The sequence below is a fragment of the Columba livia genome, chromosome 3, assembly GCF_036013475.1.
Source record: "Columba livia isolate bColLiv1 breed racing homer chromosome 3, bColLiv1.pat.W.v2, whole genome shotgun sequence".
Classification (NCBI taxonomy): Eukaryota; Metazoa; Chordata; class Aves; order Columbiformes; family Columbidae; genus Columba; species Columba livia.
The window spans coordinates 42,056,413-42,074,116 of NC_088604.1; the positions used below are offsets into that span (position 1 = coordinate 42,056,413).

A 17,704-nucleotide genomic window follows, 5' to 3' on the forward strand; every position below is an offset into this window, starting at 1 on the left:
AATGGAAAGCAAGATTTATAATCATAATGGAAAACAGGATTGTTTTAAAAGATCAAACCCTTAAAAGTGGACCAAATATGAAAGGTATCTAGCACAAACTTCCATAAAATGAACCATTTTGAATTTCAACACTAGGCTTCTTGCATAACAAGCATGTTTTTTGCAGTTAGGCTGTAGAATAGAAGATACTTGTTGTAGTTTACTATTGGTTGGAAGATTTGGGTGTCAGTTTCTAATGAAATTTACATCATGTTAGAAATGGCTTTTTAAGTAGGTAATTGTAATAATAACTAAGATTATGTTACTCCAGTTCTGTCAGATTAAGCTTTGCTGTGCAACAATTTAATTATGGCTTGTATGCACTGAGGTGGGGAACTTGTCTTGATGGTACTATATGTTTTAAAAATAAGGCCCTTAAAGGTGTCGAACTTTTGATCATGGTTTGTCTTGCAAAAAGAAATCACAAGAAGCTTTGCCTCCCTGAATTATATGTATTGTGGTAGTTAAAGTCCTAGTTCAAGAGCTAGCTGACTTTCATTCCATTTTTATTTTGGGCTTGCTTTTGATATCAGTTCCTAAAATCATCAAAGGACATGAACAATAGGCTTATGCATTCACTGGGAAGCATTAAACCAATTTAAGCCAAAATTTGCAAATGTGACTCATACTTTTCTGTGCTTGACTGGAGATGCTGGAAAAAAAATCTGGTTTAAGTTATGCTGCTCCCTTTCTATTCCTAAAGGCAGGCCTGCTTAAGAGTGTCTGTTGTTAGGACTGATGACTGCACATTGCTGCAGATTTCTCATTAGGAGTAGTATGCTACAATCCGTCCTTTTTCCTTGTGTCTTAAATTATGTTTGTGCATCTAGGCAGAAATTTGAGGAAGACACATTACGCTATTAAACTCAGACTATCATAACTTGTTAGCAACAAGTGCTTATATTAATGACTGGGAGTGAAGACCCTGTGCCTTAAAACAACCAATACAATTACTTTGCAGTATACAAACAGGAAAAAAAATATCCCATTCTTAGCTGCAATAAACAGTAGGGTATCTCTTCCATTTTCGTTACTGATTTCAAAAGATACTAAGAAAGTGATATATTTTTGTATTAATAGTGCAATGCAGTAAGTGTGTTGCATGTGCCATTGATTTGGTAAGCTCTTAGGGGCTGTGTAATCACGTATCAGTGTGTGATACTGATATACTAAAAGAAACACCAAGGTTCTGTGGAATTTGCCTTACCGTGTGAGACTTCAGCACTGTGCATAAAATAATATTATTTTTTCTGCTGCTCAGTTTTCCTTTTATTTCTACACATTTCTTTAACTATATATTCCCTTAAGCTGTGAGTGATAGCTGACCTTTTCATTTTACAGGATTCATTTTAGTCGTATGGCAAATGCTTAAAAAACAATATTTAGGTAGATTTCATTGAGCAGATGAATTAATGCAGGCTCAGTTATCAGTGATTGACGTTATGTGACATTTTCCCTGGGAGTTTATATAGAACTTTTTCAGAAGAATCATGTAATGAGCCTCTTAATCATATTTCATGCAGTTGGTATTGATGGATATGTTTTTCAGTGTGCAAGAGACTCTAGAGAACATGGCTGTTGATTGATTTTAGGATAGACAGGCTTAAACTGCAAGGAAAACAAAGAAAAATACAACATGCTAGTTATGAGAAGAGCAAGCTACATTTTTACATGCAGTAAGGAAACATTAACATATTGAATTGTTTATTTGGATAAGGATATATATTACAAATCTAGAACATAGTTGATATTTGATGTGGACATTGTAAGCTGTCAAAGTAGTATTTTGACTCCTGTTAATACATTTTAAATATATTTTTGTTGTTGTGATAGGTGAAAACAGCAAAGCAGAAATAATATTGCTTATGTCATGAAGGATTAGAACATGGAAGAACACCTAAAGGTAAATTCAGGAGTAGTACAACAAAGGAGACAAAATAGATTATAATGACTGTTACACAGTCAGTGAGGTGCTATTTTTTGTACAACCCTCAAAGAAGAATGTTTAGGCCTGAAAGAGTTAGTAGGCCAAATAGATAAGGTAGTCTCGAGACTGGATACTTACAAGTTTGAGTGACCTATATACAGATAGGCTTAGGTCCATAAGTCAGAAATTATGCATGACTGAGCTGTTCTGTTGATGCCAGTAAGGTTTCTCACAGGCTTAACATGATACATGCGATAAAAAAAATCTTGAGGTATCACATCATAACTGAGTTCTGTACACAGTGGTGGAAATTGATCCAGGATCTCTGAAGTGTTAGTTTACTTTCTTCATAGCTTTTCTGATGCATGAGATGAGAAGTAGGATCAATTCCTGTAAAGAAAAAGATGTGAAACAGGTGAATATAGAAGTGCATATACTGTGGGATGTGAATTTGAATAAAACACTGCACTTAATGAAGATGCCTGTCTATTTTAAAATAATTTTTAAAAGAACTCAAGCAATATAATTGTGGAGTTGCAGAGGCAGAAATTTGAGATGACAATTCTGCTCTTCTAAAACAGTAAAACAATGCTAGATAGTGTTATTTAACTTAAAGTCAGTGCAAGAAGATAAATAGCTAAGGAAAACCTTGGTGGTTACGTTAATCAGTTCTTTACCGATTAGTTTGCTCAATAGACAGAATAGAAGTATAAATTAAGTTTTTTGTTTTCTTCAGATGTTTCTGAATTAGGTGGAAAAAAAAGTTAGTTAAATAACTAATATGACAAACAAACAAATTGCTTGGTGCATTTTAATTTTTTTCCTCTACAGCTCAGCCTCGGTAATAAGAGGCTGGATGGGATGTCATACTTAAAGAATAATTTATGTTAAGACTGATAAGAATTTTTTCCTGTAACATTTGACCATAGTGCTTACAATATAGTTGATACTTAGTAGGAAAAAAGAGAGTAAGATTTTAACACGTAACTCTGTACTGACTTAATGCACTTGAGTTTTCTCATCTCTAAGTTTAACTTGCTGTTAGTTCATCTTGACTTCCTGGGTGTTCGTCTTTTTGAGGATGGTGCCATGAGAGGAACTACAAGAATGCTGGTTCACGCTGTGCCAACTTTCCACTCTCCCTATCTGGTGGTGGTTGTGAGGAAGTGCAGCAAAGGCTTGTGCACTTTACAGTAGAAAATGTGTCAGGTTTCTGAACAGCCACACAAGAACAGCATGGAAGTAAAAGCAGGCTCTTGGACATCAGTTGCAAAAGCTTTCCTCTGCCAGTTGGAGTCAAGGATGAAAGGTGAGAGGGTGAGCCAAGTGGGAGATGAACTGAGTTGAGGTATTTTCATTGTGTTGCGCAAAACAAGCTTGACCTTGTTGAAACTTTGTGAACATCATATGACTATAGCTTTTAATAAAGGTGATTATGAAGTATCCGAGGATTTTATCATTATGTTTGCTGATCTACTGCTAAGTCTGCGGTTCAACTAGAATTTGTGTAGTTCAGAGCTGTGCGTTGGTGGGGAGGTCCAAGTGTTTGTTTTATATGTAGTGGACTTAAAACCAGGGCTGCTGGTAGTTATCAAAACCATGTTTGAGAAAAAGGAGGAAATTTGGAAAGGTTGCTTTTTGAGTTGCTGTAGATTGCTGTAGTAAGCTCAGCTTACTTTCTGGTTTTGAAAGCTTATATTTATTTTGAAAGTTGCATTTAGAGTTGAATAAAAGAAAAATGGATAATGATGAATGTCTCTTCACGTTCTCTCTGAGGGAACTCTGAGATATTTTAGAGGTAATTGCTATGCACTGGAACCATAAACTTTGTTCTTAGAGTCAAGGTATTTCTTGAAGGCAGTAATTTAAGTGGTCATTTGCTCGCCTCCCATTGGGAACCTACCAGAAAAGGCAGCTAGGGGCTGATGTAGCTGAAATAAGGGGTGAGCCATAAGAAGGTCGAGATAGTCAAACTGGAGGCATTTTGTGTGGATTTAGCCTCTCATAATTGGTGGTCTGTAACTTCTTCTTGAAGACTCACTCACCTAAAGCTTTTAAACTAACGTGACTTTACGCGAATTAAGAGAAGTGAAAGAAAAATCTGGTTTTTATATATAGTTCTTTTATGTAGCAATCTATATAGTCATTGGAAACAAACTTCCAGGTGCAAGCATTTCTCTGTTTATTATTGCCATCATTTTTGTAGCTCTTATTCTAGAAATAGTCATCTTCAGAATTTCTTCTGTTCTCCTGAAATGAGTATGCTAAAAGGACCCAACTCTGTCTTGTCTCTTCAGCTTTTGTTCTTCAGTTCACTCAACCCATTACTCTTGGTATTGAAGTTTTCATCTGTTTTAGGCATCTAGGCTAAGCTAAGTGTTCAGGCTTCCTCTACCATTAAGGACTATAAAAAAAAGTTATCCCACTACATTCTGTAAATTGATGTCTAAACATGCTTATATCTATCTATTGATTACCTTGAAAACACTTTCTCTTACTTTAGTTATACAGCTACCTAACTTCAGATACTGTTATTACAGGCCCTGATGACAATTCCCTCTCCTTTTCTCTCAAGTTTCCAGGTATTTTACTAATTTTCCTTCTATCCAGTATTTACCCAATGTATTCTAATATTGCTCATCTAATGATTAATTCATTTCTCTTAAATGTTAAACAGGTTTTATGCAGATTTAAATTAGAATCCAGTGGTTACCTCAGTGTTCAAATATTTACATATTTTAACTCCCAGCAGAAAGCTTATAAAACCTCAAAAATAAGAATCCCAGTTTATTTCCACAGGCTGTAGCAGTAAGTTACTTATAATTTTGGTCACTGTATTTTTTTTAACAGTGTAACAATTTGTTCATTTCATATTCATTTACCTGTTTCCTGAGGCTGCGTATGTTTTATGATTCTGTTTCTTGCCTTAAAAGGCCACTAAGTTGTGTGGAATTTTCTGAAATGGTTTTTTTCTTTAAAATACCATACAACTTGGTTGTTTTGTGATGATTTAATGCTTGCTATGCCTGATATGGCTGTAAGAATGAGTGGGGTGTACAAGTGAGGACAAGCTCATTTCTTTCATCTCTATGGATCATCTGAGTAAGTAAAAAAACGACACAAAGGCAGGGTGCGATTTCATACCTCACTATTTCAGTCAACAATTTGTATTTTGGGGATTTTGAATATCATATTGTGTTTCTGTGACCTCTGTTCTTAAAGCTGTATGTTATGAAGGAGTCTGTGCATGTTGCTTCAGTGCTGCCTGAATGATAAAATAAATGTATCTAAATATGTTTATTGTCTTATTTTTACAGCAATATATTATTCTGATTTGTTGGTGTTTTACACCCATCTTAACATTTGCTTTTGAAATCTAAGCAGCAGCAAAAGCTGAGCATGGGAAGATAAGCGCAATGACTGTGCTAAGCCTCCTTTACTGAGGCTATTCTGCCCAGTTACACCAGATCTGATTATATCTGGGCCTGGTCACCCCGTTGTTGTGTGCCATTCAATTTTGAACTCTTGTCATCTTTTGTGTTCTGTGTTTGCAGAAAAAAAACAAATACAAAAAACCACCAACATTTTATAAAGGTGCCTTTGGCAGCTGAGGGCACAGTAGTGAACCTACATGCTGTGTATTAAATGCCCACCAAATTGCCATGTTCTTTGAAGTCAGGTTTTTAAGAATCATGGAGCTGGTTTATGGTTTGATTATTTTTATCCAAGGATTGTGTGCTTGTTGTTTTCCTTTGGGAATGGTTCTCTAGCTCTGTTTCTGTTTCAGAGCAAGATTAGAAGAAGAATGGAGAACTGATTCCTCCTTTCCTTCTCTTTTTACAGCTAATAAAGTGTCTGCCTGCCACACAAACATCTGGCCATTCTAATTTGTAGCTTCTTAAACAAGTGTGAGTTCAGGTGGAATTCCACAAATGGGATATATCCATTTGTGACAGGATGTTGATCCCTGAATTTTGGAACAGTTGTCACGGAATGGCAAGTGGATTGTGTTTTCTTTTGGGGAATTAGTTTATTTAATTAAAATCTTGACTAAACCAGCAGAATTTAAACCATCACTTTATTTCCCACAATGTTGGCTCATTGACTGATTGCATGGCAGAACAAACCCTAGATATTTAAAGGAACTGGAAGAAAAGATGGGTCCCCTCACCAGTGGGTTTTATTACAGAATGGATCTTTAACATGTTGGCAACTTGTACTGCCTACTCTCATGAAGGTCTTGGAGGAGAAATGAGGCGTTTTCAAAGAAGATTTTGTTTTGTCCAAGTAGAAGTAGCATGACATATTAGCATTGTTGAATGAAATTAATAACTAATGAATTAACATTTCATGGTTAGCAAAATTTGGTAACTTTTCTCATAAGGTTGACTTTGAACTGTGCACTTGTCCAAATATTTTGTATTTAATTGTTTACTTGTCTGTCACTTGGACATCTACCTGAGGTGTTTATCTTATTGCCTTGTTTTTAGTGTACCCCAGGGAAAAATGAAATGGGCTACTAGCCTTGCATTAAAAGCATGACTGATGGATCTGCTTAAGCTCATAAAACCTCAGAGTGTTTTCAGAGATGCATCTGAAATTAGGCTGTGTCAGCCCAAGCATAACTCATGCTCCAGCTATTGGTGAAGTCTCAAGCCAGAATGTAATGATCCATATGGTTCTGCAGTTAAAACTATAATATTAAAGTACAGTGGTGCAAATTAAAGACTGAATTTGAGCTCAATTTCTGCTTACCATTGAACAGATATTTTTCATGCTGGATTAAACCTTTAAACCATCAGGCTGAGAAGGAAATTTGGCTGCTGGTGAAGGCAGTGTGGATCACTGAGCAGTACCAGCTTCATCTGTGTGGGAGATTGCTTTCCTGGAGGCTAATCCACTTTAGATGAATGTGAACTGTCTGAGGACCATTGCAGACCTTATCTTTCAGTTAAATTCTTTGGCCTTGCCACCTGAAAAACAAATGTAGTTCATACTCTGTATCAAAAACTTCCACAAAATACTCAGAGGTTAGTATGAGAGGAAATGAACTCTATATAGCAGCTGTCACACAAAGCTGTGGTCCTGTGGCTTACTGGCGGCTGCAGTTCTGATAACCCATTGCACTATTAGGCTATGTCTATACCAGTAAATAAGATGGATAAGGGCTTATTTTCTGGCCCTAAAAGCAACTGGCACAGCATGACTTGTGTCCATATGGCTAAACCTTTTCCTTTCTGCAAAGAGGCTGGGTTTATCCATGCTGTCTATTTGGAACAGCCATGGCTTGAGTCATCCCCTGAGCCACAGCCTGGGCCTTGCCTGGGAGAGTGCTAATTGGCAGGGGGTCAAAGCTTTGCTGGAGATTGGGTTTGTTAAATGCTGTGGATAATTACAGAGTGACTGAGTTAGTGGTCTGATCCTGCTGAGTTTACTACGGTAGGTGTAGTAATAAACCCTGTGTAAGGACCATGTTGGAATCTCTGTGGTGCAATAAAATAGCCTCCTAAAGGTAACTTTGATAAATCTGCAAAGAAAAACTGCCAGTTCTTCACAGAAGTGATTTATGCTCTACAGATTATTTCTTTGTAAGCTTAACCCATTGTATGTGACATCCAGCCCTTGATCAGACTAGAAACTTTATTAGTAGCCACACTGTTTTTTTTGATGATTCCTGTGTACAAACAGTTGCTCTTGCACAGTCAGAGAATGCAGAGCATGCAGCATTTTGTGTCACTGAGCATTTCCAGCCTTTCTGCAGGCACTCTGATGGAACTGAGTGTACAGAGAAGGTGTGTAATCTAACCCTGTAAGAGCTAAGTAGACAGCTGTTGTTTTGAGATTTTACTCTCATTATTTAGGAATTGATGTAGGGAAGAAAATATTATCCAACAAGTCTATTTAGTAGTGAATTTCTGAGAAAAGCAGCTTGTTTCTCCCAGACACAAACTGGAGGTCTGCTTTTGCAAGAGAGCAGGTGGTGCTGGGTACCTTGCAGTTCCTGGCAAGCCCTGAAGCCTCACAGTAGCTATTAGAGTGCATTTGCTACATCTAAATGACGATGAAGTCTTCAACTCTGATTACAATTTTTAATGGAATTAGAAAAGTGCCTGAATTGGTTAGATTTTTTTTTTTTTTCTCTATAGGTATGTTTCATTGCTGTGTCTTAATACATTTGTTTGATAAACCTTTTAAACTATTTGATGCTTCTTTTGTGTTGCCGGTTCAGAAGAAGCCCTGATTGAAATAGAAATTGCAAAAATACAAGGAATGACCTTGCGATAAATGTCACTCTTGGTTGTATTGGATGATTTCCAGGCAACAGATTGATGTCAAATTATGGCATTTTACTGTTGAAAATGATAACACTTTCAGAAGAAATTACTTATTTGCAGGAAACACTCAGTTCTTGAAGGAAGCCACCTGGGTCTAGGTGAACACTCTCTGCTAAACCGGTAGAAGGTGTAGGACTTTTTTTTCCTTTGAACTCAGCAGTGCTTGATGGACAGGTTGCAATATGAAACCTGGTGTGCTTGTTGACTGCCTCACCTTCTGCAGGTATGAGCTGGAGTAGAGACAGAAGTAGCAGAGGATATGTTCATATGAAGTGCTTCTTTACTGGAGTTCTCCAAGGTGAAGTTCATAGCCTACATAAAGGCATTAACAGTTTGGCAGAAAACCTACTTGGGGCTAAGTTTAGATTCTAGCAATGACAGATGGTAGATGTGTTCACTTTATTTGTTCACAGTTTACAGTCTGAAGACTGTGAGTGGTATATTTTGTTAAAAAATATGTGGGAGAGTGACAAAGATAAAGGTTATTTTTCTGGAAGAGCATAGGAGTGGAGAATGGCACTGATAAGAGGAGGGAAGCAGTGGTAAGAAGGGGTTTTGCGGTGGGAGGGCAGGCTGGGAGGGAAGAGTGAGGGGCAAAGACAGGAGTCGAAGTTTAATGGATGGGAAGAAATAGATTCCTGCAAGGATTTGGAGTCTGAGTAGGGTTGCTTCAATGAAGGAAGGCAATGAAGATGGATGTTCTGGAAGGTAAGACTGGATGAAAGGGTCAGTTGCTCTCCTCAATGTTATTTTCAGAGAAGTTCTGTAGCACTTTGCCAATCTTCAGTTTAGGATTTATGATCTGAGAAACTAGGGCAATAACATGGGCAGGTTGTAAATTTAGGTAACTGCATCTCTATCCTTGTTCCTCATTCAATAACTTGAGTATTACCTTGTTCACATTCTGGTCAGGGGTGCTTATTTGGAAAGGACTGGTTATAAAAGCTGCTGTACTAACTGCCCCCTTTTCTCATGCAAGTAATTGTGTATGGCTTATTGTTCCTTTCTATATAGAATGATAATACACTTAAGTATTATCTCTAATAGTGTTCATGTAGGTTTGGTTTTTTTTTTTTTCAGAGTCCAGTTTTTTATCTCTTTTTATTGAATGCTGATTTATTATGTGACTGTTCCCATTTAATTACTTACTTAGGAAGTGTATGTATATATATGTTCCAAAGGGATTTGTTTCAGTTTTTCCAGAATAAGGTTTTATATTTCTTTATTGATGAAAGGACTCAGTTGACTGATTGTTATGGGGTTAGTACTGAAAACTTGGTTTAGATCTCATTCTAGCTCACAAGTGTATTGCTACTTAAAATTTTTATCCAAGGGAAAGCAAAGGCTAGTGAAGGTGGGAAAATCAATCCTGTTCTTCCTTGACCTTCACGGATGATTGTTTCTCATGGTTAATAACATTTATTTTCTTTCCATAGGCAATGTTTAGTCTCTGCATGGTTGAAAGTGAAGCCGATGAGGTGAATTTGCATGGTGTCACAAGCCTTGGTTTAAAACAAGCTCTGGACTTTGCATATACTGGACAGGTACTGTACAGCTCTTCAAGTTAAGAGACACAAATGAAAGCAAACTTCAATAAAAACTGAAGATGACCTTTACAGAGGTACTAGAAATTATTTTTCTTGTGCAATGCCCGGTACAAGGTCTTTTGATTAAATAGATCTTACTTTGAATACGCTAGTTGCGTGATGTGTAGTGGCTTTTTTTTTTTTTCTGTAGAGGGACTGTCTAATTTCCACATTGTTTATGTGCATAGTTACTAGGTAGTGAACCATGGAGGGAGTCATATGCCCCTTTTATGGTGGCCTGGCTGTTCATAAAAACTTAATGTGAGTTGATTCTGCATGTTAAATTGAAAGTAAAGAAAGGCAAAATACCCTATGTGTTTTCCTATAAAACATATTCTAAACTCTGCTGTATTTGACAAACTATATAACTGAGTGGAAAATTAGTCTCTCTGGACAGATGCAGTCCAAGCATCTTTGTAAATCCTTACAGATACTGTACATTTTTATTGTAACACTTTTAATGATAGCTGGTCATGTATCATGTTACATTACTTTAGAAAATGCAGAGTGATGCTGCTCTTCCCTCCCCCACATCATCTCCTCCTCCTGAAAAAAAGAAAAAGAATCATATCTGTGGACTGCATGGTTGGAGAGTGTTGCTATATATCTCTGTTCAGAGGTCATGGATAGTGAGCTCAGAACTTCTAAATACTCATCTATTTGTGCTTTGGATTCAAAAATTCTAGATAACCAGACTATTTCTGGAAATATTGTTACAACAATTGAGTTAATTAATATATATTTGTGTATTAGTTAATTTAGAAAATAAAAGTTTAAATTCCTTTTATGTTATTATGGAAGAGTTTTTGGGTTGTACAAATTTAAGGTATCTGTTTCCATATTGTGAACTGAGCATGTGACCTTAATTTTTTCAAAGGGAATTTAATAAAAATAAGGAAAGGCTTTTTTTTTACCTGTTCTAAATGAACTATTTTTGTCACCAGCCCACACAACAGTTACACTTTAGCATTGGCCTTGGATTAGCACTTGAAATTTCTTTGTGCTATTATGGAAAACATAACTTATTCAAAGATTTCTTTGCTATAAGTAAGAGACAGAGATGCCATGCTGTATTACTGAATTGACTGAAGATCTCATTACATGGCTTGTCATCGATATACTTTTTGTTTTTCTTCAGCTGAAAGTTTTCATATATAAAAATGAATGTTTCCTGTGCTGTGGACCACCTGTATAATTGGAAGTAGTTTGACACTCTAGGTTGATTACTCTCAAAATAGAACTCTTGGTTGCTAAATAGAAATATCCAAAAGATACTTTCCAAAGCCAATTTTGAGAAGATAGCTTGTAACTGACTTCTATGTGAGCCATCCTGTCTGCTGTGAATAGAGGTACAGCCCCTATCTTTCAGTGAAATCCGAAGTCTAATAAAGCTGTGTAAAATATGTTCAGGCCCCTGAAAAGGTGGATTTGTGTGTGGTTTGGTTTGGTTTTTTTTTTTTGGTAAACCAACAATCCACCTCATCTTGCTTCCAGGATAGTATTCTCACCTCCTTAGTAAATAATATGTGCCTTCTATCCTTGATCTTTTAGAGACTTTAGAGTCTTGCATTTGAATAAATGAATGGTCTTCTTGAGTTAAATACAGATGTGCATGTATGTACACGGCAAAATTTGCACACTGTCCTGTCTATCAGATACACAAAATGCTACTTTGAAGCACAGAGAAATGAGAAGGATACTCTAGGAGTTCTCTTAAGATGCCTTTGAAGCATAACTCAGTGATATGTGTGTCTGAGAATTAGCAGCGTTGAGTTTTCCTTTTGTCCTTGAAATTCTCTTCTGGCACTGCATTTCCGCGTATTGAGCATTGCTCGTGTACTGACTCAGGCTGGCAGAATCTGGTTGAGCAGTTCAAGGTAGTGAGTGGGAGTAATCCACAAAGACTGTTAATAAATAACTGGATTACTGTGTGCTTACATCAGAGAGAGTTCTGAAGACAGTCTCGTCTTCAGTTTGGGTCTGTGAACTTTCTGATTTTAACAAACAAACAATGATTCCATATAATTCTATGAGAATATTTCTTAGTAACCCAAAACTCATTCATGCCAGTTACAATCTTATATTGCTCTGAAAATGTAGATATCAAGATAGTAGCTGATGTGCCTCTTAAAAGTGAAAGCCATGAACTTATTTTTTAACATATTTAGCCAAAATATTAGTCCAAAAAATTTCTGTTTCTTTAGCTAATGCTGTGGAATAGAGAAAAACTTAGGGACAGTACTGAGGTATTACTGTATGGAGTTTAGTTTCAACTTTCTTCTCTTCTTTAATATTTTGCCAAACTTAATTTGAATTGTAGTAACTCAAACGTAACTTTCTGTGTAAAATAATATGTTGGAGACATCTGGTGGAAGTATTTAATACTACATGATGGCAATATTTTCCTGCAGTTTTTGAAAGTTATCAAAATTAAGAAATTTAATTTTTAGCATGACATTGCAATCTGGAGTGAAACTGTCATCCCTGCATCTTTTTTCTTAATTTGAAACACAGCTGTGGACTTAAAATACCAACTTTATATTCCTTTCTACTTAGGCAGACAGTGCCTTATTGTAATTACTGCAGAAAATATTTCACCTTTAAGAGAAAATTGATTGTCTGACAGAATAAAAGTATAACTCATGTTAAATATAATAATTCCAACTGAATTTATCTATTCATATGGTCTCTTCTCATCATGAAGAAATGTTGTTATAGAAACTAACATAAAAAATAGCAGCAGAATTTGGTTTTGTTCTGTGCATGTAGGCTCTCAGTAATTCTCTAATAATGTATAAGTTCTGTCACGCATCATTACAAGAAAAAGTGCTTTTGGTCAGAAGAAAACGTTCAGGCTTTTGAGAAGTTTCAGTACTTAGAAGTACTTACAAGAGCCTTATAAGCGTGTGTGTGTATGTGGACATATATATATATATATGTATATATATTAAAAAAAAGTGCCATGAGGGTCTTCATTTTAGATGAGGCTTTTGCATTCCTCATCGAATATAGGTCCAGCAAACTACATCATTTGTTGATCTTGTACACATATATAAAATTGGAACTGCCTGGCAGGCACTGTGGCATAATTTCAAAAAAAGAATTGTACAAGAGCACTGGGTTTAATTTGCAGTGGAAGATTGTGATCCTAATTCAACAAAAATACAAATACACAACTGGACTGCTATGTATATTTAAATGCTTTGCTGACATGGATCTTTCTTCTTTCTAATTATGTTCTATCATATGTCTTTTGTCTATAGTAATAGAAATACTTTGCATTTAAATAGAATTTTGTTTGAGGACCTCACAACACATTACAAAAGCAAGTAATCGCTGTCCTTACTTTGTTGCATCATAAACAGGAAGTTATTTTGGGGGAAAATAACTTTTCCAAAGACCATACAGCAAACCAGCAGCTTTAAGTAAGCCTTAATACCAAGTTCTCCCAACCAAGTCCTGTTTTCCTGACTGGCTGGTGTCTCTTTTCTTTTTGTAAACTGCAATATTTTCTTTTTGTATTAACAGAAATTGAGTTGTCTTCTTGAAATTGTAAAATTATTCTGAATTACCAGAGCTGTAAAGAAAGATTCAGAGAGGCAGCCCTAATATGAGAGGTGCTTTATGTTCAGCTCCTCCAAAAGTGAATTTTAGAGGAAGCTGTCCTGTGGTATCATCCCAAGGTTAACACAGCCTTACACTCTGCCTGCGGAAAGAATGTTGAAATATTTCCTTTTCTTGAAAGCTGCATATGAAATTGTATTTGAATGATTTTTAAAAAGACTTTAAACTTTTTCTTAGCATATTTAACAATTTTTCTTTCACAAAATGCTAATGTAGTGGCAATCTTTAATAAAGGGGTTAGTATATTATTCTGCTTGCAAATCTATAACTTCATGATATTTTTAGATATCTTGTTATTTCATGTGCTTGGGTTGCTCTCAATATTATTTTAATGCCTTATCAATGTGAGCCTTATTTAACTACTGCCTTTATTTACTAACTCTATCTTGTATTCAGTTAGTTTAAAAACTGTTGTCCTATAACAGCTATTACCACTTTACTAAATGGGTTTTACGAACTGATAGGAGAACCATCTGGTGATTTTTTTTTTTTTTTTTTTAAATTCATGCACAGGAACCTATCATTAGTTCAAGTGTTATCTTACAGCTCCTTTGTGAAATAGTTATTTTTCTTTTTTTGATCAAACACTTCAGCACTTTTTTGATCAAACATTTTCTTTAAAGAAAAAATCCAAACATGTGAGTGAAATGTCTTCTTAGTAAAGAAACAATAGAAATAAATAATTTTAAGTACAACTATTTCTCCTGATAATTGCTTTGATTTCTTTATAGAATCTTGGTTTTAATCTCTCATCAGCGCATCCTCCCTCCCCCCTTGTTTGGTGACAGTTTTTCTAGTGATCAACCAGGATTTAATCTGCCATTTTCATTTCAGACAGGGAGCAGATAGCTCTCAATATCTTAGCACCTCTTATTCTGTTAAACCTTTCTAGCTCACTTGCAGACGAGGTATACTGCAAAGCTGTATTGTGATGGTTGATTTTCTTGGCTAAGTGACGTGTTGCGTCCTGCACGTGGCAGTTCCACTGGTTGTCTTTTGATTAAAATGAGTCATATGGTTCGGTTAAACTTCCTGGTGTCCCGAACAAAAGTGACTTCAACCATCCTTGTTCTTTTCTACCAGTGACAACATGCCAAGGTCCTGCAAAACTGATTACAGCAGGACTATGTCTTACTGTAAACACGTAACATAATATTTCAATACAGTTTCAAAGCAAAAAAAATCAATTTGAAGCTTAGTTTTGGACACTTCCTTTTTTACTTTTATGAGGATAATCTTGTTTCTCTGCCTAGCACTAGGTTACAGCCACCAGTTGTTAGGTTCACAGTTCAGCTACAGATTGCCCAGAAGGCTTAGAATAATGCAGAGCTTAATTAACTCAGTATATGCAGTTTATTGCAGAGAAAGTTAAATGTTTCATGTTATTTGCTCTTGATAGGTATCAAGCTATGGACAAGACAACTTTTATAGAACTGAAAGTAATCAAAGTAATGAAATATCTTCCCAAAATATAGTGAATTTACTTTGAGTCTTACTTATAATATTGAAATTTACTCTTTACTTATAATAGTGGTACTTACTTCATAATGGTGTATGAAGCTATATCAGGGAAAGTTCAGACTGGACATTAGGAAAAAGCTCTTCGCTTAGAGGGTGGTCGGTCACCAGAACAGGCTTCTCAGAGAAGTGGTCACAGCATCCAACCTGTCGGAGTTCAAGGAGTGTCTGGACAATGCTCTTAGTCATATGGTTTAGGTGTAGGTAGTCCTGCGAGGAGCAGGTAGTTGGACTCAATAATCCTTATAGGTGCCTTCCAACTGGAGATACTCTATGATTTGTATGTAGTGCATTTAACACAGATTTTAATTTAGTTTTCTGGAAAAATTTTAACAGCATATGAGAGAAATTCTGGTCATGATTCCTTCTGGTATTGGCTAATGAGACATCTGAGTTTTCTAACAATACTGTCAAACACCACATGCCTGGGCCTTGGGCAGTTGTCTGCAGGGAACTAGAAAGTTCTTTCCCCCCATCACACTTTTTTGAGTCAGTACTTCTCAACATGCAAGGAGCTTAGGATTTAACTGAAGTGCAAATGAACAGGCAGGCAGGCAGAAGTGCTAACTGGTTGTGAGTGAAATGCAGTCTAAATTGCTCTGAAAGAAAACTTACTTTTTGATTGTTTTGAAGCACACAGAACGGTCTCCAGAGAGGAAAAGCAAGTGGTATTTTTGTTAGATGCCTGTCTTGTTTGAAATGCTGATCACTAAAAATGGAGTCAAGAAGGAGTTTTCTTTTGGGTGAGCCAGGCAGGGATCTTAAGAATTTTTTTTTCTTTTCTTTGTTAAATTCCATATGGTTTACTTTCTAGAATTGTCTGAGATGACATTACATATTTCCTTACTGTTACAGAATAATGCTGGTTTATTTTTAATGTGAATCATGTCCCCACCTCACTTATTCCATGGCCCCACAAGCAGCTGTATGGAAATGAGAAGGAAATACAGGGGTGTAAATGAGTAGCTGAAATGAAGGTGATAGAAGTGCATCCTCAATCTCTCCATTGTTGTCTAGGAACACACTTTAGCCTCCTTGGGCCTGAAGTTGCCTGAAAGTGCCTGGATGAAACATAATGGTTGGCAATATTCAGGTGATAAATTGAAAGATGTTATTTTCTTTCTGGACGTAAACCTCATGAGGCTCCATAGAGGTGATAGTTAATCTGCACCTGCATCTGTGATCATGTGGCTGATTATAGCATTCAATTTTCTGCCTCAGGATTGTGTTTCAGAAGCTCTGGTTTAATTTATGAAAGTTTCTAGTTCTTGCATTTGCAGAGCAGCTTTCCTCAATATATCAAAAAAGTGTCAATGGCGATGCATTTCCATAGAGATTTAAGCTGTATGTTTAAGAACTGTGGATCTAAGAAGTTGTGTAATCTGCCTTTCTGGATCTTGTGAACTCAGCATTCTCTTGCAAAGAAACACCAAATTTTTGCATCCTTTCTATCCCCCACAAGGGGGAGTGAACTGAATTTAGTGTGTGCTTTCTGAAGGGTTTGTGGGATGATGGAGGCTGCCTTGAAAAAACAAGATTCCTGTTTGCAAACACAGTCATCGCAGGCGAGGAGGAAAAGAACTTGACAAAGGAGATTGATTTGAAAACAAGCTGTATGTCAGACCTGGTGGCTTGGGAAAGTAAGTTACTCAGGCTGTCTGCAAGATCTGCCCATTGTATACAGGGAAAAGGTTGTTAAACTGGTTTTTTTTGGTGGTAGCATCGTGGGCCAGAGAAAAGTTGAGAGTGTAATGAGAATTAAACCTCAGAAATAAGGGTTGAATGGAGGGTTGATTGTAAGATGCAGCCAGGTGCTATAATTAATATAAAAATAGCACGGAAACCAGTCTTAAAGTCTCAAGATGGCATGTGTCATACAGAAGCACATTCTTCACTGGTGAAGATGGCAATGTTTATCTGAAGTTGATGGTTCCAAATTACTCCAGACTTTCTGCCCTGATAATTATGCCTTGTAACCCTTGGTTTGAGGATGGAGTAGGGAAAATGATTAAGCTTTTCTCTTTAGTTTTCACCCTAATAATTTGTGATGAAATTTGAAGGCATGAATCCCAAGTAGATCTTAGTTTCTCTCTCCTTAATTTTCAATAAGCATCACTCTGAAGACCTCAGAGCTATTGTTTTGAAGGTTAGGCAGAGGAAAGTCACTGTGTGTACTTGTGGTGTGCATATGTGCATTTACTGTTAAGCTTCAGCTGGATGGCCTATTTAGCATATAAACATCTATGCTGGAAATTAATAAAAATCAAGTAATTGTATTAATGCATAGAGGCTAAGAGGTGTGTAATAATTGTCGACTACCTCCGTTTCAGTAGAAGGAAGGCTTGTAATATTTTCTTCCTTCTTATTCTCCTTTTCTTGTGCATTTCCCAGCATGCAGCTTGCTTATGGTGAACGTTTAGCATAGGTGAATTAGTGGTTTTGCCTATACTCAAAGGAGTATTGAATAAAAATTCAGTTCAATTTAAGGCAAAGTCTTGGGAAGAGGCAAAATAGACTTTCCTAAGTTATTGTGGGAAACGCAAAGGTGAATGTGTTATCTCAGCAGAATAAATCTTGTATGGTCTAGGAAAGCTGTAAGAAATATTAGTCTGCCATCTCAAAATGAACTTTTGTTGCTGACTTTGTGCAATTCACCTCTAGGTATCAACCAGTCA

General features: G+C 36.4%; 1 protein-coding gene across 13 annotated transcripts in view; it reads left to right on the forward strand.

Moving 5' to 3' along the window:
- The window catches only part of KLHL32 (kelch like family member 32), a 113,969-nt gene that overhangs the window by 32,085 nt on the left and 64,180 nt on the right, over positions 1 to 17,704 (forward strand). For 11 of the 13 annotated variants that reach the window (XR_010471254.1, XM_065056565.1, XM_065056558.1 and 8 more), the window contains one exon: positions 9,738 to 9,845. Coding sequence is in view for 12 of the 13 variants with exons in the window: in XM_065056565.1 (XP_064912637.1) it covers positions 9,738 to 9,845 (108 nt within the window). In the remaining variant the exon portion in view is untranslated. Of the gene's footprint in view, positions 1 to 9,737; positions 9,846 to 9,892; positions 9,923 to 17,704 lie in introns of those variants that run through there. The other 2 variants (XM_021285550.2, XM_065056566.1) reach the window with 2 other exon arrangements.